Genomic DNA, 27,764 nt, shown 5'->3' with positions numbered 1-27,764 from the left:
TCAAAGACGACGACCGGCGGTCTTAACGCGGGGATAGTCAAATTTGCGCAAATCGTGTGCCTTGCACTGCTGGCGAGCCTTGTGCTGTCTCCAATGTCGAGTAATCACGCCCTTGGCCCACAGGATCTCGTCTCGTGTTTGAACAACGGCTGCGCAGTGGGTGGCAAGATTCTTGGCAACGGTGCGACGAAAGTTGTGTTGAACTGCGAGGCGGGCTCGCCAAGCGCGCTGCAGCACTGTGGCTGCGCGGCAGCGCCTCGATGCCGAGAGCAATCGAGAACAGAGGAATGCGAGGGCACCAAGGGTGAAATCGCGGTCGAGAATGTGCGAGGATAATGTACCGGGGGAGACGAGATGTGCTGTTCGTAACTTATAAGCATATGCTTGAGATGGAGGGTAGGCTTCCTCTTGCAGGCTACTAACCGAATTGGGAGCTACATCCCAGCAAGCGCAGGCGTGTTTCCAATGATAGACTGGGCTGCGTGGCTGTCACTAGACGGGGATTGCCAGTGATGTATGGCTCGTATTCATCAACGATACTTTCGTAAACCTTTCCGTCCGCAAACTTGGTTGTCATATTGTTGATGGAAAGGCCCCTCAGAGCCGCCAAGATTGCAGCCCACTGTTGAAGTAGATGGGCATGTTCATCACCTTCGCTGGACTTGCTGGCCATGCACGAAGTCTCATACTGGATATTCTCGTGGCCAAGCGAAAGAGCCTTTTGCTTCAGCCGTGAGACTTCCTTGCTAACGTCGTCCCAGTCGACTAGACCAGCCAAGCCCCATTTGCTCACCAGGGCCCAAAGAAGTGCGATGGTCTTCTCGCGATAACCATCAACGATGTCTTCAGCCAGCAGGCCTTGGACAATCGCACCAGATCCTCGCACGGAGCTCAACGCAGAGAGAGCGATTTGTACATTGAAGACCTTGGCAGCACGACTGACGCACGGATATTTCAAGTGCTTGGAAAGAGGAAGGTCTCTTTCGTCCCCTGGCAATGAAAGAGCCTGCCCAGTAGACAGGGTGACCTCCGTCTGATCTTCCACATCAGACCGTACATGTTCTGAATTGAAGAAAAGAATTTCGACCATGCGGGTCAGCCGTACACCATCTCTCAGGTCTACAGCAATGTTGTCGATCTGGTAGCTATACTCCTGGAGTTGGTGCTGCTTGTAAGATAGATGGCAACCAAGATGGCTCAACGGCTTCATAATATCACCGCAAGAAGGAAGAAGCAAACGTGCCAAGCCCTGAAGTACTTCAACAGAAGATTTGAAAGGCGAAGATGCCACAAAAAGGCGACATGGAAGACCAGTTCTAAGAGACTGTCGTCCCTGGTCGAGGAGAACAACCATCATGATGCTTCGAAGCACTGTCCGACGATAAGCCTTCGCTTGAATCTCTGTCGAACTGTCCTTGGTTCCAGGTACGGACAGATCAACGTCATCGTTGCGCAGCAAGAATGCCTCAAGAAAGCCCTCCAATTTACGGAGTATCGTTTTCTGGTGCTTTGCAGTGCACTCTTGGAAAGCTTCAGCACCAGTCTCGAAAAAGCCCGCATCACTTGAAACCTTTCGACCAACAACCGTCTCCAAGGCTGCTGTCAGGGCACGGAGGTCATACGATTGAATCCAAATGTCAAGGTATCTGCGTCGAAGACCCAGATCGTGCCTCAGACGACTGTTGCGGGAGAGAATGTCTTTGGGAACGCTCAAGTTTCCACATGACAAGGACGCTTGCAGTCGGCTATAGAGCTGGGTGAAGTACTCGGTGTGGTAGAGTTCAAGCAATTCCAAGCGAAGAGCATTCGGGTCGTAGGTGTCCAAATCGCCATTTGTGCACTCGAACAACGCATTCACTAGCTGTGTAATCACTGTTTCCTGATGAGAAAGCCAATTCTCTTCATATAGTGCAGGTTTTGAAATGTTGTCGATGAGCATGGGATATTGATGGTTCAGCTCCTCCAACTTCGATATTTTTCCAGCTCTTGAAGAGCGATTTGATGTTGAATGTCCAAGGCGATCCGACAAAGCAGATGCCCTAGCATTGAGCGATGCGGAGGCTTTGAATGGAGCTTTTGATTCCCTAGAGAAGCCTTGTTCACGATGGACACGAGGTGGCTGGGATCTCGCATTGTCTTGTTTTTCTCTCAGCACATCGCGCTTCCATTCTTCCTTCTTCGGTGCTGAAGTAACAAGATCTGCTGTCTTTGGCTTCGATGCTTGGTTTGCAGTATTGCGATAAACGGGCTTTGCTATCGATACGGTGCTGACCAGCTTGGGATTTGATGCTGGGACCAACTTCGTGGTGCTCTTCTTTTCAATGTCGATGAGTGTACCTGGGGGGATATTTTCTTTGCCGCCATTTTTACCGACAACATCGACCCTTGCTGCGGCTTCCTGGGCAATCTTCGCACTTGGCTGTAGAGGAACCTTGCGAGCGTACGCCGTCGATGATTTTCTCGCTTGACGCTTTGCGATTCGGGCCTCGAGAGTGTTGACCTGTGTATCTTCCACAATCTGTTGCAGATAATCTCCACGTGGCTTCAAAAGTGGACTGAACAGCCCCATGAAAACGCTAGCCACAGTAGTATCATCCGGTGGGATATACACCGTATTGCGCCGGACGTGCTTCTTCAGCTCATCTTCGTTTCCAACTTGGTGTGATTCTCCATAGCTTGGATGTAGTTCGGGTAGGGGTCCGTCCCCGGCCTTTGTTCCGAATCCTCGAGTCTTCGGTCGTGTCTCGGTTTCTGGTTTCACAAGTCGGGATGGTGGACTCGGGGCAAAGTTGACTTTCGGGCGAAATCGTTGGGCCGGCTGAGCAAGCAAGGATGATTTGCGATCCGAGGGGAGCCTGGTTACTCCATTTGGTCTTTTTCGTTTCTCTGCTGGACCAGTGGGCTTCTCCACCACATCCTCCAGGATCTGAAAAGCAGAACTAGCTCGGTTGGCTCGTCGAGGCCGTACCCCAGTAAGTGTCGGTGCTCGTACTTCCGTAGTAAATTCAATCTGTCCAGTGGGCTCACGATATGAGTCTCCCTCCAGCAAACTGGCCCACTCGCTGCCGCTGTCTTCGCCGATGCCTGAGGATCTCGACCTCGACGGACAAGGGGTGACAGCTTCGTTCAAGATTCCAGACATGCTATCGAGTTGTCTGGACTGCAGGTTGGAGAGCTATGGAAACATCAATAGGTCGGATGGATACGTCGAAATGGAGATTCGAGGTTGTATCGTCAATAGAGTTGACCCTTGCAGGTTGTTGATCTCAAAGAAGCGGTGAGATCGTTGGATGGTGGAATGATTCAAACACTCGAGGGTGGGAGCCGAGAATGAGAAATAAGATCTAAATGTGCAAGACACGTCCACTCAAGCAATCAACCACGCGCATCTCCCGCGTGTCAACGATAGAGCGTACATTGGGGCCTGTTGACACGCGCGTTGTCCAGGGCAACTGAGCTTATCTAATACCGACCGGGGGAAATACACGTGACATTCAAGGCGCGCCTTCCCGAAATGGAAACACGATGGATAACATTCACAGGCTTATCTGGTACACGGCACGTCTACAACGGTAACTTTATCCATCCTTGTCCATAGGTGCTTGGCGGCTGCACCGGCGCAGTTTCCTGATCTGACTTCTGTCATCTCTGGTTCGGCGGCATACTCCTCGGATCCCTCACCCTGCAAGTTAGCCCAGATGATAATCTGCTCCTTGCAGACCTAGGTTATCCTCAATAGTACACGCTAATCATAGTTGACAATTTATGAAGTCAAATATGTAACCTCTGATCAGCCGAGTTCCCGAGTAATCGAAAAAGGAGCCGAGTGGGTCCTCTGCCCTAAATTGAGCCCCCGTGACCTCTCCTTTCCCCGGATGTTCAACGTGGCCGAGTTGTCTCTCAATCTTAACAAGACTCACACGATACAACGACTGGAGAGTGGTCTTTCTGCGACATGTCCCTAGGCGCGCGGCTTGCCTAACCCCGTTTCATCCTCTCCCCCGTTCCGCGTTTCGTCTCCGCCTCCGCTCTATTCCTCGACTCGCTCCGGAATGATTTTCGGCCATGGAGTCACTCGTATATGAGAATTCGCCGCTAGCCGACTACCTCCAAGGTTCGTCGCATCTGCCAGAACGCAGAGAAACTATATACTCACGTGTGTCGTCATCAGGTGAAGGCGAGAGTGAGGAGAACTGGCTTGTCCAGGAGATGCACAGTGAGGATGAAGCAGACGTTCCGTCCACCAACTTTGCCCCACGGGGAGCCTCCAAATTCCAGGAGCGTGTACGCAACAAACTGCCGAAGCCCTTGCATTTGGTAAACACGCGACACGGAAGGGTGGCTGAGAAGTTGTATAGTGCTTGCTCAGTATTTGCCCCCGTCACCCATGGTGGGAGCCATATTCTGACAGCTGGAATGATTTTAGTCCGCCTTAAATGCGCGCATCGGACGAGGTGACAATGAGAGGTTTCTGGAACAGTTCGGATACGTTATCGTCGCCTCGCAGTTGTTGAACGAGCATAGCGCCCCCTCCTACACCTCCGCCGCAGACGTTGCGTCCACTTTCCAACCCGTAGAGCTTCCCTCTCTTTCTACAACATTCGGTCTGCACGGTGCCATTGTTACCGGCGCTACGTCTTTCTCGATTGCTTTCTTGCTACACTGGTGTCGGTCTAAAACGGGATCCGGGCTCAACCCACGAAGAATCGGAGTGCTCTTGGTTCTTGTCCCGGTGCTGGGCGTTGTTTTCTATGCTTTCGCAAAGAGGCAGTGGCTTAAATACTTGCGGCATCAGGCTGTGGAAGCTGCTGGCACCTTCATTGGAAATGCTCAAGGATTTGACTCGGCTGCGTCCGCTTCGGTGGTCTTCATCCAGGAGGTGGAACTGGTTTCCAGAGGATATCGGATGTGAGACGCCACAAGTGTAATGGGGGAGATATATGGGCTAACTTTGCTTTACAGAAGCACACCTTTACCGCCGATTAGTCGACTGGAGGACCAAGTTCAGACCAGACGGTGCCTGAGACTTCGCCGGGCCGTGTCGGAATGTTTCTGGTCGATGCTCGAACGCTATATTCAATCCCAAAATACCCTACGCCCTCTTACCGACGAAGGAAACCTGGCTAAATATTACGACATATATGACATTGGACTCGAGGACCTAGAAGCGATCGAATTGACCTTGGTAAACCGGTCTCTGGAAGACCAATACTCGCTCCGTTCCCTACGGGACTTGTTCGGGAAACTATACACCGTCAGAAAAAGCGTCTTGTGCTGTCTGTTGGCTCTGAGCGCCGACGGAGGCGCCTCAGATATTGCGCGATGGAGCTCCGCCGTGGAGGAGATGCGCGAGCTTGCCGCAGTCACTGGAGCGAGCATGACTAAAATGACTAGAATCCTGGATGAGGAAGATCGTGAGTATTTCCGCTTGTTTTGCGACAAGAAACACTGGCTAATTTCCGCAGGGGATGCCATTCCTCCGTCTCCGCTGCCGACCGCCTCCCCAAGCAAGGAGAATGTGCGTGCACAATTCCGACGACTCAACTCCCTATTCCAGGGAGTGCGTTCCTTGCATGCAAAAATGCACATCGTCAGTGAGGAGACCAATGCCAACATGGACCGGCCGGACACCAGTGATTTCGAAGCAACTCTTCTTTCGCAGTACGACTCGATTGGCGGCGACATTCGGGCTCTTCTTCATGAATGGGAAGCAGGGAAAGCTGCTATGGTGAATAGCCAACACCGTCTCAATACTTTGGACCGCTCCCGGCCCACAAGTACAGTCTTGCCATTGTCACCAACCCCTAGCCTGGGGGGTACTACAGCTGTCGAAGGAAGCCCCACTGACGCCCTTAAAGCTCTGAACGGCGACTCTCGCCCCGACTTGACGCATAGTTTTGATGATGAGGAGATCTTCGAGGCAGTTGTGCTCCCCGCGTCCAGGAATAAGAGAGCATCTTTAACCAGAGATGAACGTCTGGCTCGCGTGCGAGAAGAAAGGGTGAGACAGGCCACCGCCCGCGAGAAAGTGGACGCCAATACGAACATGCTCAAGGAACTGGAGATGGTCATCAAACAGCGGCCTCGAAATACCCAGTCTAAACGAGTGACTAGTATCTAATGGATTTACCGGTCACTCGTTCCCTTGCTTTCTCCTGCTCCAACATATCCCACGGCTTCTTCAATGTTCAATGGGTTCGAGTGGTTAGGAGCACAATTTTGATACGATACCCTGACGTCTATACAAGCATCTGGCGAATACGGCGTTTACTGGGACTTTTTTCGGTTTTCTTTCACTGCACTTCTCTTTCGTTTGTACCATTATTTGTGTAGGGGTTGATCCTCTTTCCGTGGCTATTTTTGGCTGGAATTTGAGCCTTTCTTGGCCTCCCTCAGCATTTTGTACAGTACAGCTTCTTTTGTAATTCAAATGGAACTCAATGTACCTACCATATAACATACGCAAAAGTCTGGCCTCAGGCCGCATACTGCAGACACCTTACTGTGAAGGCATAAGACTAGCCCAATTAGGACATATCGCCAAACGCGCGCGAGCGCGTTTCCCCACTAACCCTCGGACGCGATTTCGCCTTATAATCAGACCGCTGGCCTTTCTACCTTCATCAATACCACTTCCAGAATACCCACGCCCTCCTCCTCCTCTATCCACTCAATTCTACGTCAATTCGACGCCGCCTTCTCCTCGCTCCTACCCCTCTTTTTAATAACCCACAAACACACCCCTCATCAACAGTAAGTCTTGAGCACACTAAACCCGACCGTGGTGCGTGAACCCCCGACTAACTCAACGACACAGTGTTGGAAGCACGGCTCGAGCAGGCAAGCCTTTTGAAGCGCGTACGTCTAGCCACTATGACGATCTCACGTCCCTCGATCCATAAACTGATGTTGGAATCCCTAGGTCGTCGACGCCATCAAGGATCTGGTGCAGGACTGCAACTTCGACTGCAATGACTCCGGTATTGCGCTGCAGGCCATGGACAACTCACACGTTGCCTTGGTCTCCATGCTACTCCGCGCGGAGGGCTTCTCCCCGTACCGTTGCGACCGCAACATCGCTCTCGGCATCAACCTGGTCTCCCTGACCAAGGTCCTGCGTGCCGCCCAAAATGAAGACATCCTGACCCTGAAGGCCGAGGACTCGCCCGATGCGGTCAACCTGATGTTCGAGAGCGCCGAGACCGACCGCCTCAGCGAGTACGATCTCAAGCTCATGGATATTGACCAGGAGCACCTGGCTATCCCCGAGACTGAATACGCCGCTACCGTCGAGATGCCCGCGATGGAATTCCAGCGTATCTGCAGGGATTTGAACGCCCTGTCCGAGTCTGGTAAGTCGTCTGCGCCATAAGCTTTGGAATCATGTCTAATTGGGATTTTTCAGTCGTCATCGAGGCCAGCAAGGAGGGCGTTAAGTTCTCCTGCTCCGGTGACATTGGCAATGGCTCCGTCACCATCCGCCAGCACACCAACGTCGACAAGCCCGACCAGAACGTCTCCATCTCCCTTTCCGAACCCGTCGCCCTGACTTTCTCCCTCAAGTACCTCGTCAACTTCTGCAAGGCCTCCAACCTTTCCAGCTCTGTAAAGCTACACCTGTCTCAGGAGGTGCCTCTGCTCGTTGAGTACGGTCTGGGAAGCGGTCACTTGCGGTTCTACCTCGCCCCCAAGGTATGTCACACTCTTTTGTTTTGTGAGACGGTGCTAATGGATATCTGTAGATCGGCGACGAGGAGTAAAATGACGGGTCTTCCAAAACGAAGCCCCTATGATAATGGCGAGAAGCTGACGGAGGCAATGAATCTTTATTATTTCTACTACATGTCCCTAGAATAGAAGGGACGGCAATATCATGTTTTTTTCTATTACATCTCGAGTGGTCCAGCTGGGCCTACCAGGCTACTCTAAAGCCATGCTGCTTACTAGTAAAAGAATTTTCTTGAGATTTTGCATGCAGTATTGGGCCTAGTAAGCTAGCAAAATTGATTTCATTGCCAGGCTCTGGCCATGTATCCCCAGACCATGATTGCATTCTGTGGTAACCATAAGGGCGATGAAAAACATCTGGCGCCGAAGACATTGACCGGCTCCAGCCCACGCACACAAGCAGACACATCCACACCACCACCACCACCACGTCCAGAAAAGAACCTAAAGAGGACCTCAGGGACATGGCCACAACCCCACTAATCAGCAAGGTCGCCAAAAAAAAACAATCCTTTCCAGACCCACCCGCCGCACAAAGCAGCCATCAGAGGGGGGGTAAACAAAAAACCGACCTGAAAAAAAGAAGTGAAGCGCCATCCCCACCAGAATGATCGGAATTGAATGATACCGCGCCTTCAAATCCCGAAGGAAAAGAAGAACACAAGTATGCTGCGTATTGCACTAAAGTGTTCTCACACACAATCTCCGCACCGACTCTCCCATGGGGAAAACGGCAAGCCGAGTCCCCCGAAGTTTCTGATGCCGAGTGCAGGTGTGTCGAAAGGTCACACCAGGCCCTCACGGGCAGCACCGGCTCCGCTCTTCTCGAGAGAAGAGGGAGCGGGTTGGGTAGTTGAAGAATTCTCCGAATTTCTCATTTGCAAAGGGTCTCACGCTGGACGAACCAGGCGAGGACAGAGGTGAGCCTGCTGTCGTGTGTAGCAAAGAAACGCAGCATTGGTGGGGATGGCGCTTGAGGAAAAGAAAAAGAAAAGATGATGAGTCGAAGAAATATGAGGCTGTGGGAATATATTCACCGCTTTCTTGGTTGGGTACTAGGTGGGTTATTCTGCCGGTTTGGTTGGAGTCGCGTGTTGATGAATGAGGGATTTGATTGCAAAGTATTTACTGCTATTAAGTGCTGGAATTGACTTGTTGCATCTAGGAGGCCATAACATGTTGCGTCAGGGCCAATTGGCTCGGAGAATACCAAAAGTAGATTATTTCAGCGATTCAAACACTTCACTGAATCTCCTCAAATGCTCGAACAATATACGACTTTCCCTTGATCGTCACTTTCTCGCCTGGAACTCTCCAAGATCCCTTTCCTTCGCCTTCAATATCAGTAATTGATGGCAAGAGCTCCGCAGCTCCTCCGAACACAACCTTCTCAATCCATCCCGAGTCCCATTCTTCCCTCCTAGCACTAACATCGAGTCCAGACTTACTCACAGTCCAATTTCCAGAGGAGTCCTTGTGGCGCTTATGGAGTTGAGTTTGCCGAAGGGCCAAATAAGTCCCCCAGATCCTGCCCAAGAATGTCTTGGTCACCGAGACTTCCTGCTCTCCTTCGCTAACAACCCCGTCATCCGACTCAAGGACCCACGAGATGCCCTTCAAGGCCCCCTCAGGCCCCTCTCGGAAAGAAAGCTCCTTCCAGATCTCCACATACTCCATCACAGGAGCCCCGGGCTGATCATAATTGGACATAGACCCAGTCTCTTTATCAACGCCCGGCGAAAGTGGCTCGAAAGTACCACAATCAACACTTTCAAAGGCATTGTGGGAGTCAAGTTCGTGTGTGAAAGACACTTTGACTGTAGACTTGTCAGTGGCAGGAACGGGGAAGCATTTTTTACAGGCTCACGAACCTGGGTCTTGGCTCTCGACAATTCGCTGGCCTGCAATTGCCCAGTCCATTCCGCCTGTTTTCTTCATGCGGAGGTCCAAGTACCAGCCGTTCACGGACATGACGACTGTGTCGGTTGTTTCTTCGCCGGCGGGCTCTGGGAGCCATTGTAGCGAGAGACGCGTGGAGAGGCGACAGGTTGTTGGGACGGATAGGTTAGGGTTGGCCATGGCTGAGATGGCGAGTATGATTATCTTGGATCAATTGAAACGGGGTTTAGTTGGAAAAGCCTATGCCGGTTTGCACTGGCAACAACGGGTGAACTGCGGACCGCGGAGGACACCAGGCTCCGGGTATGGAAAATGGAGAAAGGATGCAGCGGAAGTATGAGCTTGTGATGGATACGAATCGGGTATCTGGAGGAGAAGGCCAGCCATTGAGGTGATCGCTCTTATCGGGTCGTGGGTTCCCCCTCACGCCCCGCACATCGGCTCGAGCAACTATTTTGAGCGTCTCCTCGTTCCTTTTACGAAATACAAAACCGTGCTAATTATTTTAACTTCAACATAATCTTGACCGCGGGTATAGTTGGAAATAGTGTCATTCAATTGGTCATTTCGATTTCCCTCCCCATGTCCTGAATCCCACAATATTCAACCGAAACCTCATCTAAACAGGAGTAAATACCAACTTGCAAGTCTGGTCCTTTGGCCTCGACGAAATAATCTGGTCGTCTATCTCCATAGACCCCGTCATGTCCGGAGCAACAGTAGTCTGGAAGCGCGAGTACACTTCTCGTAGCAGGGTCTTCATCTCCACCAAGGCGAGACTCCGAAATTAGCATCATCCCAGGTCAATATTGGTTCAGGGAGACTTACTTCTTGCCCGTACATCCCCTACCTCCAACAGCAAAGGAAAAGAAATATCTGTTCCTTTCCGCAGCGCCCTTCTCCTCAAGCCACCTCTCAGGATAGAACCGATCCGGGTCGGGGAATACCTCCTCGTGATAACGGTGCACAGTATAAGGCTGGCAGCTGACAATCGTATGCGCGGAGATAAAGTAATTGTCAATCATTCGTCCACCGTGTGGAACATAGCGAGGCAGCGACATCGGGATAGGCGGCGAGCAACGCAGTGCTTCCTTGATGACCGCGTCGAGGTAAACCAAGCTATCCAAGGATGCATCTGCCGGCGCAGCAGCCAATTCACGGTAAAGTTTGGTTTGAAATTCAAGGTTGTGAGATTGCGAAAGCTCCCACATAAGGAAGCAAAGGCCGTCGCCGGTTGTGTCGATTCCTGCTGCCATGTGGTCTTTGCATTCTGCGGCGGCTTGGATGAGCTCCAGGTTAGAATCCTTGCGCTTCAGCTTTTCCACGAGTGTGTGGCTTTCGACTTCGGACTGTGCGACCATGTCTTGTACGTATTGGTTGGTTTTGGGGGATGCTCGCGGATGAAGAATCTTGGGGAAGTATGGGGCCAGTGCAGGGAGATAGTACTCCAGAAGGTTTTCTGAGTTATGTTTAGTATTCACTGTCTTCCACCATGATTGTCAGTAAAGGCGGGACTCACTCTGTAGACTTTGATGATAGGTTAGCTCTCGCATGATCTCAAAGTCCTTCTGAATGGTGAGCGATTTCAGTCCGCCCGGACTGAACATGAAGTGTGTGACGCAGTCGACAGCGTAACAGTGCAGGAGCACCTGCATTTGAACATTAGCAAAGCTCAAGGCCTGGCACAACCAGAGTACCCACATATACATCGACGCTTTTCTTGCCGGCTTCGGCACACTGGTTCACAAAGGCCATTGCACGCTCATGGATAGCAGCCAGAGGCTTTGCTTTCATGACATTGGTCATAGCATACCTCTCTGCGAAGATGCGCTTTCTCTTGCTGTGCTGTAGAGTGGTCAGACAGATTCCAATGCAGCATACTAGGATCAACGTACCTCGTCCTTGGGTAGTGTAGAAAACATAGTCCTTCGTCATGTCAGCAAAAAAACCGACCGGAAACAACCTGGTAGAGACTCACTTTGTCTTGAACTGCTTGAAAAGGGAATAGAATTCCGTCTTGTCATAGCCACTGCCTCCAGAAGCATAAATCTCCTTGATGGCTTCGAGACTTGTAAATGATACTTCATTTGGACCAAGGCGGACGACCGGCCCGTATTCCTTGTGAAGTTCATGAATGGCCTCCCGTCGATTCACCGTGAACTCTTGGTACTTGATCCAAAGACTCGTAAACCTTGTAAACCACGGGCCTGGCACCTTCGACAAAGGTGAGAATAGCCTTTGACCAACGACATATCCGAATAAAAGGATGATGCCTGCCCAAACCGACAGCATGGTTGCGTTTGGTGACTGAATCGGTGCTCGGATGATTGGGAGCAGGCTGTGTTTGGAGGTGCTCAAATCTACCCAGGGCTATTCATGTTTTCGATTATTTATACCACGGCCCTAAATGATCCTCAGTCGCCATTAGATAATCGCATTGTAATCCCTTGGCGATGGGAAACCCGCCGATCCGCCAAGGTTAGCCGATATCTCTCGCTAAAAACGGGGGTTGCGTGCGGGGAAGGCGGCGACTGGCTTGAGGTTAGGCGATAAGGCTCGGCACTTAGCACGGAATAGGAAGTCGGAGGAGATGGCAGCGACTAGTGTCAAGTACAGAACCGTCACAAGCCTTGTTCATCAGCCCAGTCTCCTCGTTATCTGCTCTTACTGCCGGGTAGTATGGCACGGGAGAGATAAGCAGGATAATACACAGCAGCGGATGGCCATCTAGGTTAAATAAGAATCCAAGTCTCCTATTTCACTAGCTTTATCGTATACTTTTAGTTCTCTTTTCTGGGCATGCAACAGTCATGTCACTCGGTAAATGCCCTGATATCGAAGAGTCACCGGCAAACGCGAAGGCCGGCCAGACCAAACCGATTCGGCTGAGTCCATCTGGAGATCCTCTATACCCAGCAGTGACGAGAGATCCTATGGATCCTCTAAACTGGAATTTTGTTCAAAAATACACGTGCATTGTGATTGCATGCTTTGCCTACTGCCTACTCACCTATTTCACCACAGCACCAGTTCCATCCTTCACCGAGCTCGAGGTCCAATTTGACACGACATATACAAAAGTGAATTGGTCATTCGCAGTACCATGTCTTGGGCTAGCTATTGGCCCACTCGTTACCTCGTCTCTGGCAGAGACCTATGGGCGGCGCATTGTGCTTATTGCCAGCACCGCCATTGCTCTTGTGGCGAGCGGGTGCACCTCCCTCAAAGGTAACTCTCTTTCGGGTTATATGGCTGCACGCTTTTTCCAGGGAGTGGGTGCCGGCCCATCTGCCAATATTGGATTGACGGTCATTAACGATCTGTCTTTCGAGCATGAGAGGGGTTTTCGCGTGGGTCTGTGGGCGATGTCTGCGAACGTTGGGACTGTGCTGGGTGCTGTGGGTATGTATAAGGACCGGTATCAACCCGACCATGCTGACTCCTTGTGCAGTGGGTGGCTTCTTAGCCTCTGTTTCTCAATACTGGATCAGCTATCATGTTACTATCCTCTTCGGGATCTTGCTTGTATGTGAATGTCTCTTTCTCCCAGAGACCCGGTATCCACGGGCAGTGGTCTTGGAGCATGAAGCGGGTCTGGAGGGACAGGAAATGTGCAAGGAAACAATGTATGATGTCATTTCCGACATCAAACGAACGAAACAGCTGGGACATCTGGTAAGGACTGTTTTCCGAACGAATGATCTGCTTCTCTGACGACGACAGCATTTCCGACCGATTCCGGGAGTCAGCCATCCCAAGTTCTGGGATGCAGTCCTAGAGTTTTGCAAACTGTGGACATATCCCACAATCTCCATCAGCGTCTGTTGCTATGTCTTTTTCCAATACTGGTGGTAAGGAACCGAGGCCCAGACCGCATCGACAATCCATCTGACCCAATTAGGATTTGCTCCATCATGACGATGGAGCCATTGGCCTACGAGACCCGGACCGTTCAAGTGCAGGGCCTCCTTTTCATCGGTCTCCTCGTGGGGCTCGTCTTCGCTGAGGTGTTCTGCTCCGGACGACTGAGTGATTGGCTCGTTACTCGATTAGCTTGCAAGAACGATTCGCAACGCATTCCGGAGATGAGACTGTGGCTCGGGTACCCGGCTGCACTGGTGTCATCGGTGGGTCTCATTCTTTGGGGGAATTCGGTGGATAGGAATTGGCACTGGATGACCGGTCAAGTTGCTTTCTTCCTTTGTGAGTACCGATCGGGGTTTGCTGAAAAGACCGCTCGTTGACCGTTGAGTAGATGCGGCGGGTACACAGGTCGGAAACACGGTGCTATCCACGTATGTAGTCGACAATTATCCCGAATATGCGATGCAGGTAATCATGTTCTACTCGGTGGTGATCAACGTGAGTTCCACAGCAAGTGTTCTAGACGGGGCCGGTGGACTAACCCACCCCAGTTATCAGCGTTTATCAACCCGTGGTTCATCAGTCTTTGGGTGGAGGAATCAGGTAAGCTTGACCCTGACGTTTCCCCGCTGAGTAAACACTGAAAATAGGAAAAATCTAGGATGGACCTGGACCTTTTCGGCGCAGGCAATAATCTGCAGCTTGGGGCTGATCCCTGCATATGCGCTTCTACACCGATACGGGTCTCACATGCGAAAGCCGCTTCAGTTGGTCGCTGTATCCTAGTTACTCGGTACAATGGCATAGATCCGGGTCTAAGAGATCGCCCGATCCTCGATCACTATAGATCACCAGAGGGCACAGTAGAGACGATCCCACGCGGGCACTAGGGCCGAAGCCTACCCCTCAGCCTCAGCCACGGTAGCGTAGCATTCCAGTCAAGTACAGTACACACCCCCCAGCCACCACCAGTGGTCATGTTTGAGACAAGCCACACGGTCGGATTCCTGCTAGAAGAGGGAAATCCCACATGTTTTGGCCAAGGAGTGGCTTGGTCTGGCGTACCGGCGGTTGCGATTTGCAGACAAAACAGTCAACAAAACATTAGGGTATTCTATAGGGCAAAACAAGTCCCTCGATCGCTTTCCCCAGGGATGACAAGGCAGCCACGTAAAAAACTCGTCGAGGCAGAATTTAGGGTACCTGTTGCGAATCGATGGGCCTGGCCCCACCTGAGCCACATCTCAGGGGGCCTTGAAGATGAAGGGGGGAAAAAGGTGTCTAGAATTTCGAGAAGTCAGTGGAGGAACTCGTAGAAGTTAGCGTTCGAGTGAAGTGGAATTGTGCGGCCCGCCCTCTGCTGGTATGTTCCGAAGAATTGTGTTGAACCCCGGATGGGTCCGCCCCTTAACCGGTAGCCGTTGAGTCTAACCACTTGACTTCTTCCTTTACTCTCTCTCCCTCTGCCGTCCTACTCACTCGCTTTCCTTCTTTCGAGATCTTTACGGCCCCATAAGCCCTCGCTCGCCATCTTTCGCCGCTTCTCAGCCGCAAATCGCCTGGGGCCACACGACTCGGGACAAAATACTCCCATTGTTTTTGTTCCCGTCACTCGTTCGCGAACTCGACTGGCTCGAGCTGTGCCCTGCAGTCTGATGTGACGAAGACTCGCTCAAGTCTAATTCTACGACCCCCTTGATCTTCACGAATCCCGATCCTGGTCCAGCGAACTCGCCAAGCCCGCCTGGCACACGAGCCTTCCGACGTTTCGACTCGCCCACGTATCAGGGCCCTGCCACCCCCGACACCTGACTCTCATCCCCTCAATAAATAAGGAAACACCACCGCCAGGTGGGCAATACCGCCACTGTGTCTTTCCCCAAGCACTCTGCGGGCCCGAGCTTCGCCTCGGAGCACTTAAGCAAAATCCCCTCCCATGGGTCGAACGCCTCGGTCTCACTCTTAGGAGGAGGATCTTTCGATCCCTCGTTTCGCCAGGATACAATGGCGTTTCGCGCCCGCGAGGGGTACACAAATGTCGCGCCGCCCGCGACTCCGAGCAGGGTGTATGTCCCTAACACCACGTGGACATGGTCCTTCGCCATCGTCACGCTCATCCAAACACTGGTGACGCTCGGTCTAGAATGGTATGTTTCACGCCCGGCTGATGAGAAAATAGGACGCTGACGGGCGACCTTCCTTTAGTTATATCTTCGCGAACTTTCAAATCCAAGAGCAGGCGAACGACAGTCCCTCCTCGAAGACCATCCCCACCTTCCTCGCCCTCTACAGTTTCGGTTTCCTCTACGAGCTGGTTCTGGTCTACGATGCCCTTCGCATGAAAAACACCATTCAAGTCATTGGGCTTTGCCTGTGCAATTTCGGACTCCTCATTTACGGTGCTGTCCAAGTGCAGCAGATCCAAAACGCTGTCTCCGTATTAGCCGACATGAAGGAAATCAGCCCGTTGGTCTGGGCGGAATCGCAGCCCTTTCTGATTATTATTCCCTGCATAGTGGGCCTTGGAAGCTTGCTCATGACCTTCGTTGCGTGGAAATTGTATGACGAGTTCGCCTGGACAATCTACAAGCACATCAGCGCGGACCTGCGTATGAAGCGCCGCTATCTGACTTATCAGGTAGGTTTCTTTCGCCCAGCCCTTCATTCCGTTCACCATCTGACCTTTTTTTTTTAGATCTACATCGCTCTGCTGAAGTTCGATTTTTTCTTCTTCCTCGGTTTCACCGTCCAGTTCCTGGTCGTTGTTTCTTCCTCCAAGCATGATGCTGAATTCTACCTCACCATCATCGCCGTCCCCGTGACTATCCTTATCCTGGCCTGCGGTGCCTGGTTTGTCCGACGGGAATCCATGTTCGGGATGATCGTCATCATCATGCTCTTCTTCGCCGCCATGGCCTATTTCTGCTTCAAGCTGTACCGAATGTACGCGCCGGCCACGTTCCCTCAATATCTGCCCGCCCGGCCCTCGATGACCTTCTTCGCCATCATCACCCTCGTCCTGATCGTGATCACCATCATCAACGCCTGCATGTGCGCGCACAACTTCGACCGGGGCTTGAAGCCGCACATTAACAAGAAGAAGGGCAATCCCGAGGAGAAGACAACTGAGCTCTCCTCCAATGTTCTCAGTCAGGTTCCGTCTCGGATGATGATCGATTGATCTCCACGGGATCAAGGGTACAGTGTATTTCATAAAACGATCTCTTCCCGGCGTTGTACTTGGAGCGGTTTCTCTTTCCTTTGTGATTATCGTCTTCGGACACTGATTCTTTAAGCCTGTCATCTGCGTGTTGTTTTACATGATATCTCACCTGCGTCGAAGCTGCGACCTTTCCCTCCTTGACCTTGGCTTCCCTGCCACGGGTCCAAAACTTCTGTGACTTTACTTTCCCTTTGGCCTTTTACATATCCTTCACGAGAGCACCGGTGGCGTTTTACTTGGATATGATTCCCGGGGTATTTCCCCCATTCCCATGTCATTTATGACAGTGCAGAGACAGACGGCATTTCCAATGACCTCAACTTACTTCAAAATCTAAAAACTCAAATTCAAATATATGACCTAGTTCTTCAGCTGCGTAGCCTTCCAAGCATTTTATGTGTAAGAGCAAAGATTGCCGAAGCATGAGACCTCTACCACGAAAAAACACATCTTGTTCCTACGTTCCTACTTGTCCTTTAGATACCTCGGTTATAAATCAAATGACATGTATTTTTGTTTATATTTTTTACTTGCTATGTATACAGTCGTGTGCCTCCAGTCTGACTTCTTATAGAAGCTACTGGTCACATGTCTCTGATTGGTGGATCAATGTAACTTTTGTAACATAATTACCACACTATTGCGTGTACAGGTGGCCACATGACAACACCGGTACCGTACCCTGTAACCAAACGGGAAACCGCGATCGTGGCCTCAACTGCAACTCCTCCGCAAACTCTCCTTCCCCGAACTTCCTTCCACTCCTTTTCCTTTCCCTTTCTACTCCAATCTTTTATCCTCATTCAATCACAATGGTGAGTTATTTCTACACCCAATTGACCTTTCGGTACCAATCCAGTGATCCCACGGGTCCTCTCATCCCCACCACCTGGGCACCTCCTTTCAAGAAATCCAGCATCCATCTAATCCTCCATCTCCATACAGGCCTCCCCCCGTCCCACCTCCCCTCTCACCTCGGGTGCTGAGTCTGGCCCCGACTCCAAGTCCGCCGGCGCTGGAGCCGCTGCTGCCTCCGGTTCCTCCGTCAGCCGTCCCTCCTCGCCCACTGCCCCCGGCGGTCCTCGCGCTGCCATGCGCCGCCGTGCTACTGCCGACCACAAGGAGACTCTGCGCAATGCCCGTCCTAGCTCCACCCGCTCTGCTGGTGCCGGCGGCTCCTCCGGCACCATGCTCAAGCTCTACACTGACGAGAGCCCCGGTCTCCGCGTGGACCCCGTTGTTGTCCTGGTTCTGAGTCTGGGCTTCATCTTCTCGGTTGTTGGCCTGCACGGTATGTTTACGAGTTTCTATATATGTGGATGGGTCGGAATATTAATTGTTGCAATAGTCATCGCCAAGATCACCCGCAAGTTCTCCGCATAAGCGCTTCCACCGAATACACCCCTCTCGCAATCGATGGCGCGGCCATCTGCTGTCGACTCAGATTGCGGGACAACCTCAACTTCTCTCAACCAACCTTCCTCTCCTATACCCCGTGACATTTGTCCTTTCCGTTGAAGGTGGCGCGGGATCTCCAACATTGGCTACTGCCGTGGTCCCCCATTTTCTTTGACATGTGTGGTGTTTTTGTTTTGTTGTTCTTTTCCGGTGCTGGGCATGAGCACCGAAGACCTATCTGCTGTATAGGTCGGTGTCCTGGTGTCGTTTCGGTGTCCTGACCGGGGTTCAAGCCTTGATCTGCGCCGTCCATGAGCGCAGTGAGAGGATAAGAGTACCCTTCGAAAGTGGCGGTTACCGAGATGGTGGTGGGATATCTAAGCGTCTGTATCATATCAGAGTCAATTGCATTGAATCGTTAATGAGGTCCTGGATCTGGGCCTGGATCATCATCAGCTCGTATCCGAGATCGTGTTGTCCAGATGTGGAATGGTGTCTGAGTAGAGTTCGGACTTTAGTACCGGGAGACGAGACCGCGTATACTTGAGTATAAAGTACCTCGCGGTATGCCTGGGCGATGACGAGCGAACCACCGATAATCTAAGCAGTCATTCAGTCATTTCAAGCTTAATCGGCCGAGTACCTTAAGTACTGGGACCAGCACCATGGTCTGCAGCCGGGGCCTGGGTAGTCACTAATGATAACGAGGATCGAGTAAGCAGGACGTGATAGTTACTGACAAGTCTTTATCAGCGCCGCGAACTCTCCCGATTCTCCACGCCCAGACTCCGCTCGACCCCAAGCACAATTCAATGGCGCGCAGCAGCCGCCTCGGAATGTCTTATCTCTCCCGCGCGAGAGCCAATCACGATCCTTGATGCCAAGACGACGACCTGATAACGCAGTCAACTTCGACTGGTTTTACGCAGCGATAGGTTGGTCTTGAACTTGAGGCCGGGCACTCCCTGCTCTTCCTTAGTTTCCTTAGGGCCGACGCCCTGTGGCCGTCCGCGGCCCCGAGGCCATTACGAGAGGCGTAGCCCTTATCTTGGCCGCGAGGGTGGACTATCTAAGCTCTGGGATCAGCATGTTCTCTTTTCCCGGAGTTTAAGCGTGCGAGTTCGGAGCTTTGAGTCTTTGTCACGGTGAAATCAGGTTTACTGGGCTTCTTATAAGATGGGTGCATGTGTTGCGGGGGTCTTGCATGATATGCAATGAAGAATTAGAACGATCATTCCACCGCTACATTCCATTCCAACTGAAGCTATTGTGGACCTCCACTTATATTTGAACCTCGCGCTTCTCTTTTTTCGTTCCTTTGCCCTGCCTATATAGCATATCGCCTTAATTGGCCTGTTGCTCAAGCACGTTAGAGCTCGTCGTCCAGCCATGTCGTCTGGAACGGTTACCTTTACAGCGCCCCTGTCCCAAGGATTTGGCTACGGTATTATCCTGGGATTGGGATTCGCCTTTGCGCTATTGATGATCTTTATTACCTGGGCCCTGAAGAGGTGAGCTTCAGTCACTACCCTGTATCAGACATATCAACTGACAACATCTCCGAATCAAGATACCAGAATGAAGTCCAGACCTCCGAAATGTTCTCAACGGCGGGACGATCCGTCAAGTCCGGTCTTGTCGCTGCCGCAGTGGTTAGTAGTTGGACGTGGGCAGCAACACTGCTCCAGTCGTCAGCCGTGGCATACAAATACGGCATCTCGGGACCCTTCTTCTATGCATCGGGTGAGTCTTATACATCGACATCCAAACCAAAAACATAACTAACGATTACCAGGCGCAACGGTCCAGATCTTGCTCTTCGCAACCCTAGCCATTGAACTCAAGCGTCGCGCACCAAATGCCCACACCTTCCTCGAAGTTATCCACGCCCGCTACGGCACCGCCGTGCACGTTGTCTTCATTGTCTTCTGTCTCATGACCAACATCCTCGTCACGGCCATGCTGCTCACGGGCGGTTCAGCCGTTATGACTTCCCTTACTGGCGTGCCTACCCCAGCAGCCTGTTTCCTTTTTCCCATCGGCGTGGTCCTGTATACTCTCTTTGGAGGTATCAAGGCGACGTTCATCACGGATTATTTGCATACCGTGGTTATCTTGGTGGTTATCTTCCTGTTTGCCTTTTCGGCATACGCTACCAATGCGCAGCTGGGTTCGCCGGGCAAGATGTATGATGCTCTGGTTCTGGCTGCGAAGGCTCATCCTGTTGAGGGTAATGCCGAGGGCAGTTACTTGACTATGCGGTCTAAGGAGGGTGGTATCTTCTGGATTATCAACCTGATTGGTGAGTTGTGAAGTTTCTTCTGGTCTCGTATAGTTTTGCTAACTATTGTGAAAGGCAACTTTGGAACTGTCTTCCTTGACAACGGTTACTACAACAAAGGTAAATAGCCACAGCCCCTACAACACCAATGCGCAAACTAATTGAAATAGCTATCGCCGCAAGCCCTGTCCACGCTTTCCCCGGCTACGTTATCGGCGGACTTTGCTGGTTCGCCATTCCCTGGCTCTGCGCCAGCACATTGGGCATCTCAGCTCTGGCCCTCGAAGGCTCACAGCGGCTCAGCAGCGACGATGTGACAGCCGGACTTGTCCTCCCCTTTGCAGCAGTCAAGCTACTGGGCTATAGCGGGGCAGTTGCGACAACACTCATGATATTCATGGCTGTTACCTCTGCCTTCTCGGCCCAGTTGATCGCCGTCTCATCTATCTGGACCTACGACATTTACCAGGCCTACATCGACCCCTCTGCCAAGGGCAAGAAGCTCGTTTGGATCTCTCACATGTCCTGCATCATTTACTCCATCATCATGGCCGGCTTTGCCACAGGCCTTTACTACGCCGGTATCGGAATGGGATACCTGTACCTCCTGATGGGAGTCATCATCTCATCCGCCGTCTTCCCCGGCGCCATGACCCTACTGTGGAAGGGCCAGAACTGGATCGCAGCAGGCGCGTCACCACCGCTCGGCTTGGCCGTCTCTCTCATCGCCTGGCTGGTGACCGCAAAGAAGGAATCTGGAGTCCTGAACGTGACCACCACCGGAGCCAACTACCCCATGTTAGCCGGCAACGTGGCCGCCCTCCTCAGCCCGCTCGTCTTCGTCCCGTTCTTCACCTACGTCTTCGGGCCCCAGAACTACGACTACAAATCAATGCGCGCAATCCGCCTAGTCGACGACACCGATGTCGCGGCGGCCGCCCACGTCGACCTGGAGCTCGTCCCCGGCGAAACAGATCCATCAGAGGACCAATCCGATGAAGAAACTCGCAAACTGAACAAAGCCGCGTTTTACTCTCGCACCTTGACGGTCTTCATGGCCTTCTCGTTGCTGATCCTCTGGCCGATTCCGATGTACGGTACTTCGTATGTCTTCAGTAAGAAGTTCTTTACTGGCTGGGTTGTTGTTGGGATTCTGTGGTTGTTCTTTACACTTTTCGGTGTTGTTATTTTCCCGCTTTATGAAGGTCGTGAGAGTATTGTTCGTGTTGTGCGGATGATGAGTCTTGATCTTATGGGGAGGAAGCCTATGGTTCATGAGGGTCGGAAGACTGATGATTCGCACACTTCGGGTGTTGCGACGCCGGCTGAGCAGGTCGAGGAGAAGGGGAAGGAGATGCTGAATACTTCCTCTTGAGATTTCGCAATTGTATTACTTTTTTGTTAGGATAGGGGGTTGGGATGGTTATGCGGCTTTTTTATACCCCTGCTATGAGTTTCTACTATAATACCACGGTTTCATGAATTACTCAGTTCCCATTTCATAGATCGGTATTTCAGGTTTAGTGTCTTTTGCTAGTGGAAAACAGATCCCAACGCCACGGAACAATTTGCCGAAATACGGCTGAAACGCATTCTCATCCCTCCCCGGCCACTCACTCCACTCCCCAAAGAAAACAAGTCAACGCTGCAGCTGGGTACACAAACACCACGAGGTGGGCTTTACTTGTATCCCATAGACTCTTGCTGAGGTTGCTGTTTGCCAGGGTCCTGCTGTTGCTGCCAACCTCCGGATGCCAGAGGGGGTGGCTGTGGCCCCCATTGCATATGCGGCGGCGGCCTAGTGTCTGGTGTGATATCAGGCCGGTCGCTTGGTACTGTCAGTTTTGGGGCCTGTTGGGTGCTATGGGTACCAACTTACCGCAAGTCTTGAGTGAAGCGGCAGGTGTAGCATGTAACCTCCTACTTGATTGTTAGTGGTTGTAAAATAGACGCTGGTCTTGTGGCAGAAGTTCGAGAGATTGAGATCTAAGTAATAAGAAGATTTACCTTATACTTGTGGGTCGAAAGTGGAATCAGAGGCTAGGAAGATCACGTCAGTCATACATATCCAATGCCCGCGAAGAAAGACAATATGCTTACAACAAAGCAAACGGTGAAGAATGGCCTGTTTTATATTGTTAGCCAGATTTTGAGTACGGATACACCTGGAGATACATACCATCGAGTGAGGCAGTGGCCGTTCCAGTGCTGGCCTATGGACATACGTCAGCGGGCCGTCCAGGTCTGAACTCTCGTGGAAAGACAATCATCAAGGGCAGAACATACAGTTGTAACAATAAGCACGGACATTCTCATAGCCCTCGAGCATGCTCGTGAACTCTGTTACCAAGTCAGTATCCCGCGATATAGATGGTTGGAGTCACAAGAGTAAAGACGCGACACCAGATAAGGCGTCGGGTCCACCCCAGGGTCCATAGCCCCCGACTCAGAGCCACAACTCACCATGAGTGCCGAATGTGATACAGATCGCCATAATGTCGACGGGAGGTGCAAAAGGTACCAAAGATGAACATCGAACATCAAGGCAGCGGCCGCTATGGCTTGGTTTCTTGGCAGGAAGGCACGTGATTCCATGTGACCCGTGTAGAAAACACAAATACACCAGTTCTTGTATTTTGTTCTACATCTGATATTTCAGGGGTTATATCATCAGTATTTGAAATGAAATTGTGTACAGAATGCATCAATTCTCTCGTATGGAAAGCGCTCCGGTAAAATAGCTGAAAGTCATGACACGCAACAAAGGATCGCTGTAAAGGGCAATTTGCCTGACTTCTTCCTGAAAGCCCCCAAACTCATTGTTGCCAAACCAATGTCCAGCTTACTGGGTCTTGAAGAGGAGGATGGCGCAGTGGCCGAGGTAGAAGTAGATGAAGTGCTTTGTCTCTGCGGGGATGGTCAGCGGTGGATCTCGATCGAGATCAACTGTTCAGCACTGACCATGAGTGACGAAGCTGCCAAAGTTCCGGCCGACGACACAGTGCCAGGTAGCACCCTTCCGAGAGTCAAACTATAGCGGTTATGAGCGAGAGATATGAGGAGGTGCAGGGAGGGTCAGCGCGGACCTCTTTCTTGATATACTGCGCGATGTCCTGTGAATTGTTAGTAAGGCATTCTGGGAAGTAGGTCTCTGCGGGAAACTGAATGTGCACTTACCTTCTCAATGTGGTACTTCTCCATAGCCTCGATCGCTAAGAAATCAGTCGCAATTCACCTGCGGGGATATCCAGGATTCCTACCAAGGGCAATGGCCTCCTGCTGCATATCCTCCGTCTATATCACTATGTAAGAGCCTGACCAGGAAATGCGAATGCCATCGTCTCGTACCATGTCCACGGACTTAATTTGCGCTGTACACAAAGGTTAGTCACCAGTCACCGGCCGCGGGAGAGGGGACCATCTTACCCTCCATCTTGTCCTTCTTCTCGGTAGCCATTATTGCAGTCAGGGCGTATCACAGTGATCCGGTGCGTTCGAGAATAGCGATCCTTTCGGCGTGTGAGGGGTGTCCGTTGACGATTCAAGCTGCGCGGCAATCGAGCGCGTCGAGGCCCACGCTTTACCGCCTTTTACTTTCTGCCTGCAATTCACAGTGGACCGCACATCTCACCGCCTATGCCCATACAAGACGCAAAAAAAAAGTTTTCCTCGAGACTTTCTACTACTGAACTTGCCTCAAGGCTTTTCAGCCACAACACACCAAAATGGAGTCAACTCGGGTGTTTGTCAGTGGTCTTCCGCCATCCTGCTCTAATGACCAGCTTCGCAGTCATTTTGCAGGCCGCTTTCAGGTCACGGATGCCCATGTCTTGCCCAAGCGCCGCATGGGCTTCGTTGGCTTCAAAAGCAATGAAGTAGCCAAGGAAGCTGCAAGCTACTTCAACAGGACATACATGAAGATGTCCAAGATCTCGGTAGATCTTGCTCGACCGGTATGTGAGAGTTGTGTCGTTGGTTCGAGTCTTTTTTGTCTTTTATGCGTCCCCCGCTGACCCGTTCAGATGGTCTCGAGACTGACCAGTATCTTTGTAGATTGATTCCAAGTCAGACAGGGCTCACCCCACACGGAGACTTGATGCAGTTGAGACCGCTGAGAATGCGCTCAAGCGCAAGAGGGACGCCGAGAAGGCACAGGACCCCAAGCTGCAGGAGTATATGTCTTTGATGCATAACTCCAAGACCCGGACCTGGGCAAACGATGACATGATCCCGCCATCAGAGCAACCCACGCCGGCTATTAACCAACCAACTGAGGATACCAGTGTAACTGAGGAGCTGCCTTCACATCCGAAGAAAGCTCGGACGCAAGAACCCTCTACTGGTGCTAGTAAGGAACAACCTCAGCCCATGGCCGTGGACAGCGGGGCAGATGAGGGTGAAGACACACCTGCACAGGAAGAGACAGAGGAGCCTGAAGAGGCTGGTCCTGTATCAGATGCAGACTGGCTCCGGTCTAAGACGAGTCGTCTCCTGGGTCTCTTGGACGAGGATGAGCAGGTTGATTTCGAACAACACAAAGCAGAGGAACCGACGGAGCCACCACGCCGGTCCAATGTTGAATCCCGCACTGCGGCAATTGAGAACATTGGGTCCGAGAAGATCGTGTCTGAGCCCGTAACTAATGATGACGATGTAGCTCAAGAAATACCCGAGCGGGAAGATCAGGAACCGATCAATGACCAAAACATCGATTTGATTCGAGCTTCGGCGCGCCTGTTCCTCAGGAACTTGGCCTATGACATTAAAGAGGCTGATCTCCAGCCACTCTTTGCTCCATATGGAAAACTCGAAGAGGTTAGTACCTTTATCTCCTTTTTTCCTTGCCCCCACTGCCCGAACCAAAGACGCCGGTCCTCCGGCAGAGTGCTCGCATGATGAATTTCCTGATAGGGACATCCGATGCAAAATGCAGATGATGTGAACAGGTCAAGAGATTTTAGTAGATGCTTCTTGTTTATCTGAAGAGCAACTCAACATTCCATTTGCACAATAACTCGTCAAATATATTTTTGATCAGACGCTAATGAAATTGGAATGCAGATTCATGTGGCTTTTGATACTCGCACTGAAACCAGCAAAGGTTTCGCCTACGTGCAGTACGCAGATGCGGATGGGGCCGTCGATGCCTATCGAGATCTTGACGGCAAGCACTTCCAGGGCCGAATCCTACACATCCTTCCAGCTTCCGAGAAGAAGACATACAAGATCGACGAATATGACCTGTCGAAGCTTCCTTTGAAGAAGCAAACCCAAATCAAGCGGAAGATGAATGCCACATCTTCTACTTTCAGCTGGAACTCCCTCTACATGAATGTAAGATGACTCCGTCTTGAAGAAGGGTAGAATTGAATGCTAATATATATCCAGTCTGATGCCGTCATGTCATCCGTAGCTCAAAGATTGGGTGTTTCCAAATCAGACCTGCTAGATCCTACATCTTCAGACGCCGCTGTGAAGCAGGCACATGCTGAGACACATGTTATTCAGGAGACAAAGGCATACTTCGCTGCCAACGGAGTAAACATTGATGCTTTCAAGCACCGGGAACGCGGAAACACGGCAATGCTGGTGAAGAACTTTTCCTACGGTGTTAAAAGCGAGGAGCTTCGGAAGCTGTTTGATCCTTACGGTCAGGTTATCCGATTGTTGATGCCGCCAAGTGGCACAATCGCCATTGTCGAGTTTGCGAAACCCGATGAGGCGCAGAAGGCGTTCAGGGGTCTAGCCTACCGCAAGATGGGTGACTCCATTCTCTTCTTGGAAAAGGCACCCAAGGACTTGTTCGATCCCAACGTGGCCCCGAAGAACGTCGCTCTTGAGACAAAGGGCAAGGGCCAAGGCTTCTCCACATCCGATACCTTTGCGGCAGATGAAACCGAAGGCGCATTTACGACCACCCTTTTCGTGAAGAACCTGGCCTTTTCGACCAACAACGAGAAGTTTCTGGAGGTTTTCCGGCCGCTGGACGGCTTCGTCACCGGTCGTATCAAGACCAAGCCCGACCCCAAGAAACCCGGTCAGACACTCAGCATGGGCTTCGGCTTTGCAGAGTTCAAGACCAAGGCTCAAGCCCAGTCGGCACTCGCCGCCATGAATGGGTACAAGCTGGACGGACACGAACTGTTGATCCGCGCGTCTCACAAGGGCATGGATGCCGCGGAAGAGCGGAGGCGGGAAGATACCGCCAAGAAAATTGCGGCGAGAAGAACCAAGATCATCATCAAGAACTTGCCTTTCCAGGTTACCAAGAAAGACATCCGGTCACTGTTCGGTGCCTACGGTCAGCTGCGGTCCGTCCGTGTGCCGCAGAAGTTCGATCGCTCTGCGCGTGGTTTCGGTTTTGCGGACTTTATCAGTGCTCGCGAGGCGGAGAATGCCATTGACGCGTTGAAAAACACGCATCTCCTGGGCCGACGACTGGTTCTGGAATTCGCGAACGAGGAGGCTGTCGATCCCGAGGAGGAGATCGCGAGGTTAGAAAAGAAGGTAGGGGAGCAGGTGGACAGGGTCAAGCTCCAACAGCTTACGGGCTCCGGGCGAAAGAAATTCACTGTAGGAGGCCAGGAGGAGGAAGCATGAAGGCCCGTCTCCTTTCTCCCTGCGAGAAGGGCGACCGACGGACCGAGATGATTGGGCCGCGATATCCCTTGCGTATGGGAGTGCAAGAAAGTGGACAACGGTGTGGATACGCATGTACTTTTTCTACTGTTTTAGCCCTCGAGAGCACAAGAGATACCCCAACACGTTCCTGCGGCTGTCAAGCAGTTCAAGATCCGAGGTGCAGATTTTCCTGCGCCCTTCCCGTCTTTTGCCCTAATCCACTCTGATCTTGTATATCCTTCCCTTTACACCCTATACACCATGGCCTTGGGACTTTAGGACCTTACACACCTTGGATTGTAGGGTGGCGAGTTATTTTTCATTTCCCCGTCCGCGCTCTACATTCCAGCGCTAGCTTTGTTAGCTTTGTTTTCCCAAGATGAGAAGCATTCCGGACCCTGGTCAACCGGTCAATCATCGACGTCGTTGAACATCCAACATTCCTCATAGCCTGCCATCGCCACTCATCACTGGCAGATGGATGTCAACACGGGTTACCACTGGTCCGAGCGGGTGCCCTCCAAGGTGACTTCGCGCAACACAAAATCTCCGAAGCCCTCGTCACTGGATCGTGCTGCCCCAGTATCCCTTGCATCCGGCAACCTTTCCTTCATTATCATGCCCTTTCTGGACTCCTGATTTGCTGCAGGCAAGGATGGCGGATGTCCTTGTGCTCTCCACCCAGCCTGGACGCGGCGCGAGCTGGTACCTGCGTAGGAGTATGGCGTTCGAGGGTCGTGGTGCCGGGCA

General features: G+C 51.8%; 11 protein-coding genes across 11 annotated transcripts; 6 read left to right on the top strand and 5 right to left on the bottom strand.

Moving 5' to 3' along the window:
* sha1 (putative calmodulin-binding protein Sha1) lies at nt 1–3,142 on the bottom strand (the record flags this gene model as incomplete). The annotated part of the gene is made up of 2 exons (XM_058448468.1): nt 1–359; nt 424–3,142. 2 exons carry the CDS (start codon nt 3,140–3,142, stop codon nt 1–3), a joined length of 3,078 nt encoding a protein of 1,025 aa, XP_058313879.1.
* Nucleotides 3,143–4,065: 923 nt separating this feature from the next.
* N7498_001404 (uncharacterized protein) lies at nt 4,066–7,760 on the top strand (the record flags this gene model as incomplete). The annotated part of the gene is made up of 9 exons (XM_058448467.1): nt 4,066–4,114; nt 4,172–4,368; nt 4,427–4,908; nt 4,963–5,414; nt 5,466–6,113; nt 6,818–6,858; nt 6,923–7,352; nt 7,406–7,692; nt 7,743–7,760. The coding sequence occupies 9 exons, from the start codon at nt 4,066–4,068 to the stop codon at nt 7,758–7,760; spliced, it is 2,604 nt and encodes an 867-aa protein (XP_058313878.1).
* Nucleotides 7,761–8,970: 1,210 nt separating this feature from the next.
* On the bottom strand, nt 8,971–9,807 carry N7498_001403 (uncharacterized protein; the record flags this gene model as incomplete). Its single annotated transcript, XM_058448466.1, has 2 exons — nt 8,971–9,545; nt 9,600–9,807. 2 exons carry the CDS (start codon nt 9,805–9,807, stop codon nt 8,971–8,973), a joined length of 783 nt encoding a protein of 260 aa, XP_058313877.1.
* A 439-nt stretch (nt 9,808–10,246) lies between these two features.
* On the bottom strand, nt 10,247–11,919 carry N7498_001402 (cytochrome P450; the record flags this gene model as incomplete). The annotated part of the gene is made up of 6 exons (XM_058448465.1): nt 10,247–10,406; nt 10,456–11,086; nt 11,147–11,276; nt 11,329–11,472; nt 11,523–11,553; nt 11,606–11,919. 6 exons carry the CDS (start codon nt 11,917–11,919, stop codon nt 10,247–10,249), a joined length of 1,410 nt encoding a protein of 469 aa, XP_058313876.1.
* A 518-nt stretch (nt 11,920–12,437) lies between these two features.
* On the top strand, nt 12,438–14,277 carry N7498_001401 (MFS transporter; the record flags this gene model as incomplete). The annotated part of the gene is made up of 7 exons (XM_058448464.1): nt 12,438–13,029; nt 13,079–13,302; nt 13,351–13,478; nt 13,529–13,830; nt 13,883–13,989; nt 14,043–14,094; nt 14,153–14,277. 7 exons carry the CDS (start codon nt 12,438–12,440, stop codon nt 14,275–14,277), a joined length of 1,530 nt encoding a protein of 509 aa, XP_058313875.1.
* A 1,218-nt stretch (nt 14,278–15,495) lies between these two features.
* N7498_001400 (uncharacterized protein) lies at nt 15,496–16,672 on the top strand (the record flags this gene model as incomplete). The annotated part of the gene is made up of 3 exons (XM_058448463.1): nt 15,496–15,638; nt 15,697–16,129; nt 16,187–16,672. The coding sequence occupies 3 exons, from the start codon at nt 15,496–15,498 to the stop codon at nt 16,670–16,672; spliced, it is 1,062 nt and encodes a 353-aa protein (XP_058313874.1).
* An 854-nt stretch (nt 16,673–17,526) lies between these two features.
* On the top strand, nt 17,527–18,097 carry N7498_001399 (SEC61-beta family protein; the record flags this gene model as incomplete). Its single annotated transcript, XM_058448462.1, has 3 exons — nt 17,527–17,529; nt 17,660–18,005; nt 18,063–18,097. The coding sequence occupies 3 exons, from the start codon at nt 17,527–17,529 to the stop codon at nt 18,095–18,097; spliced, it is 384 nt and encodes a 127-aa protein (XP_058313873.1).
* Nucleotides 18,098–19,501: 1,404 nt separating this feature from the next.
* N7498_001398 (sodium:solute symporter family protein) lies at nt 19,502–21,768 on the top strand (the record flags this gene model as incomplete). The annotated part of the gene is made up of 5 exons (XM_058448461.1): nt 19,502–19,623; nt 19,683–19,855; nt 19,908–20,414; nt 20,469–20,513; nt 20,564–21,768. The coding sequence occupies 5 exons, from the start codon at nt 19,502–19,504 to the stop codon at nt 21,766–21,768; spliced, it is 2,052 nt and encodes a 683-aa protein (XP_058313872.1).
* A 305-nt stretch (nt 21,769–22,073) lies between these two features.
* N7498_001397 (rhodopsin family protein) lies at nt 22,074–22,887 on the bottom strand (the record flags this gene model as incomplete). Its single annotated transcript, XM_058448460.1, has 7 exons — nt 22,074–22,221; nt 22,273–22,313; nt 22,401–22,433; nt 22,494–22,518; nt 22,573–22,606; nt 22,680–22,733; nt 22,857–22,887. 7 exons carry the CDS (start codon nt 22,885–22,887, stop codon nt 22,074–22,076), a joined length of 366 nt encoding a protein of 121 aa, XP_058313871.1.
* Nucleotides 22,888–23,235: 348 nt separating this feature from the next.
* On the bottom strand, nt 23,236–23,850 carry N7498_001396 (dynein light chain DYN2; the record flags this gene model as incomplete). The annotated part of the gene is made up of 7 exons (XM_058448459.1): nt 23,236–23,300; nt 23,355–23,424; nt 23,480–23,506; nt 23,571–23,605; nt 23,654–23,687; nt 23,742–23,764; nt 23,820–23,850. 7 exons carry the CDS (start codon nt 23,848–23,850, stop codon nt 23,236–23,238), a joined length of 285 nt encoding a protein of 94 aa, XP_058313870.1.
* A 240-nt stretch (nt 23,851–24,090) lies between these two features.
* On the top strand, nt 24,091–26,993 carry mrd1 (RNA-binding ribosome biosynthesis protein MRD1; the record flags this gene model as incomplete). Its single annotated transcript, XM_058448458.1, has 4 exons — nt 24,091–24,346; nt 24,447–25,208; nt 25,455–25,727; nt 25,782–26,993. Exons 1-4 carry the CDS (start codon nt 24,119–24,121, stop codon nt 26,991–26,993), a joined length of 2,475 nt encoding a protein of 824 aa, XP_058313869.1. The 5' UTR covers nt 24,091–24,118.
* Between the last annotated feature and the right edge of the window lie 771 nt (nt 26,994–27,764).

Source organism: Penicillium cinerascens (genome assembly GCF_028974065.1).
Source record: "Penicillium cinerascens strain IBT 15544 chromosome Unknown contig_16_segment0_segment0, whole genome shotgun sequence".
NCBI lineage: Eukaryota > Fungi > Ascomycota > Eurotiomycetes > Eurotiales > Aspergillaceae > Penicillium > Penicillium cinerascens.
The sequence above is the reverse complement of the archived record's forward strand: the minus strand, read 5'-3'. Positions and strand labels throughout refer to the sequence as shown.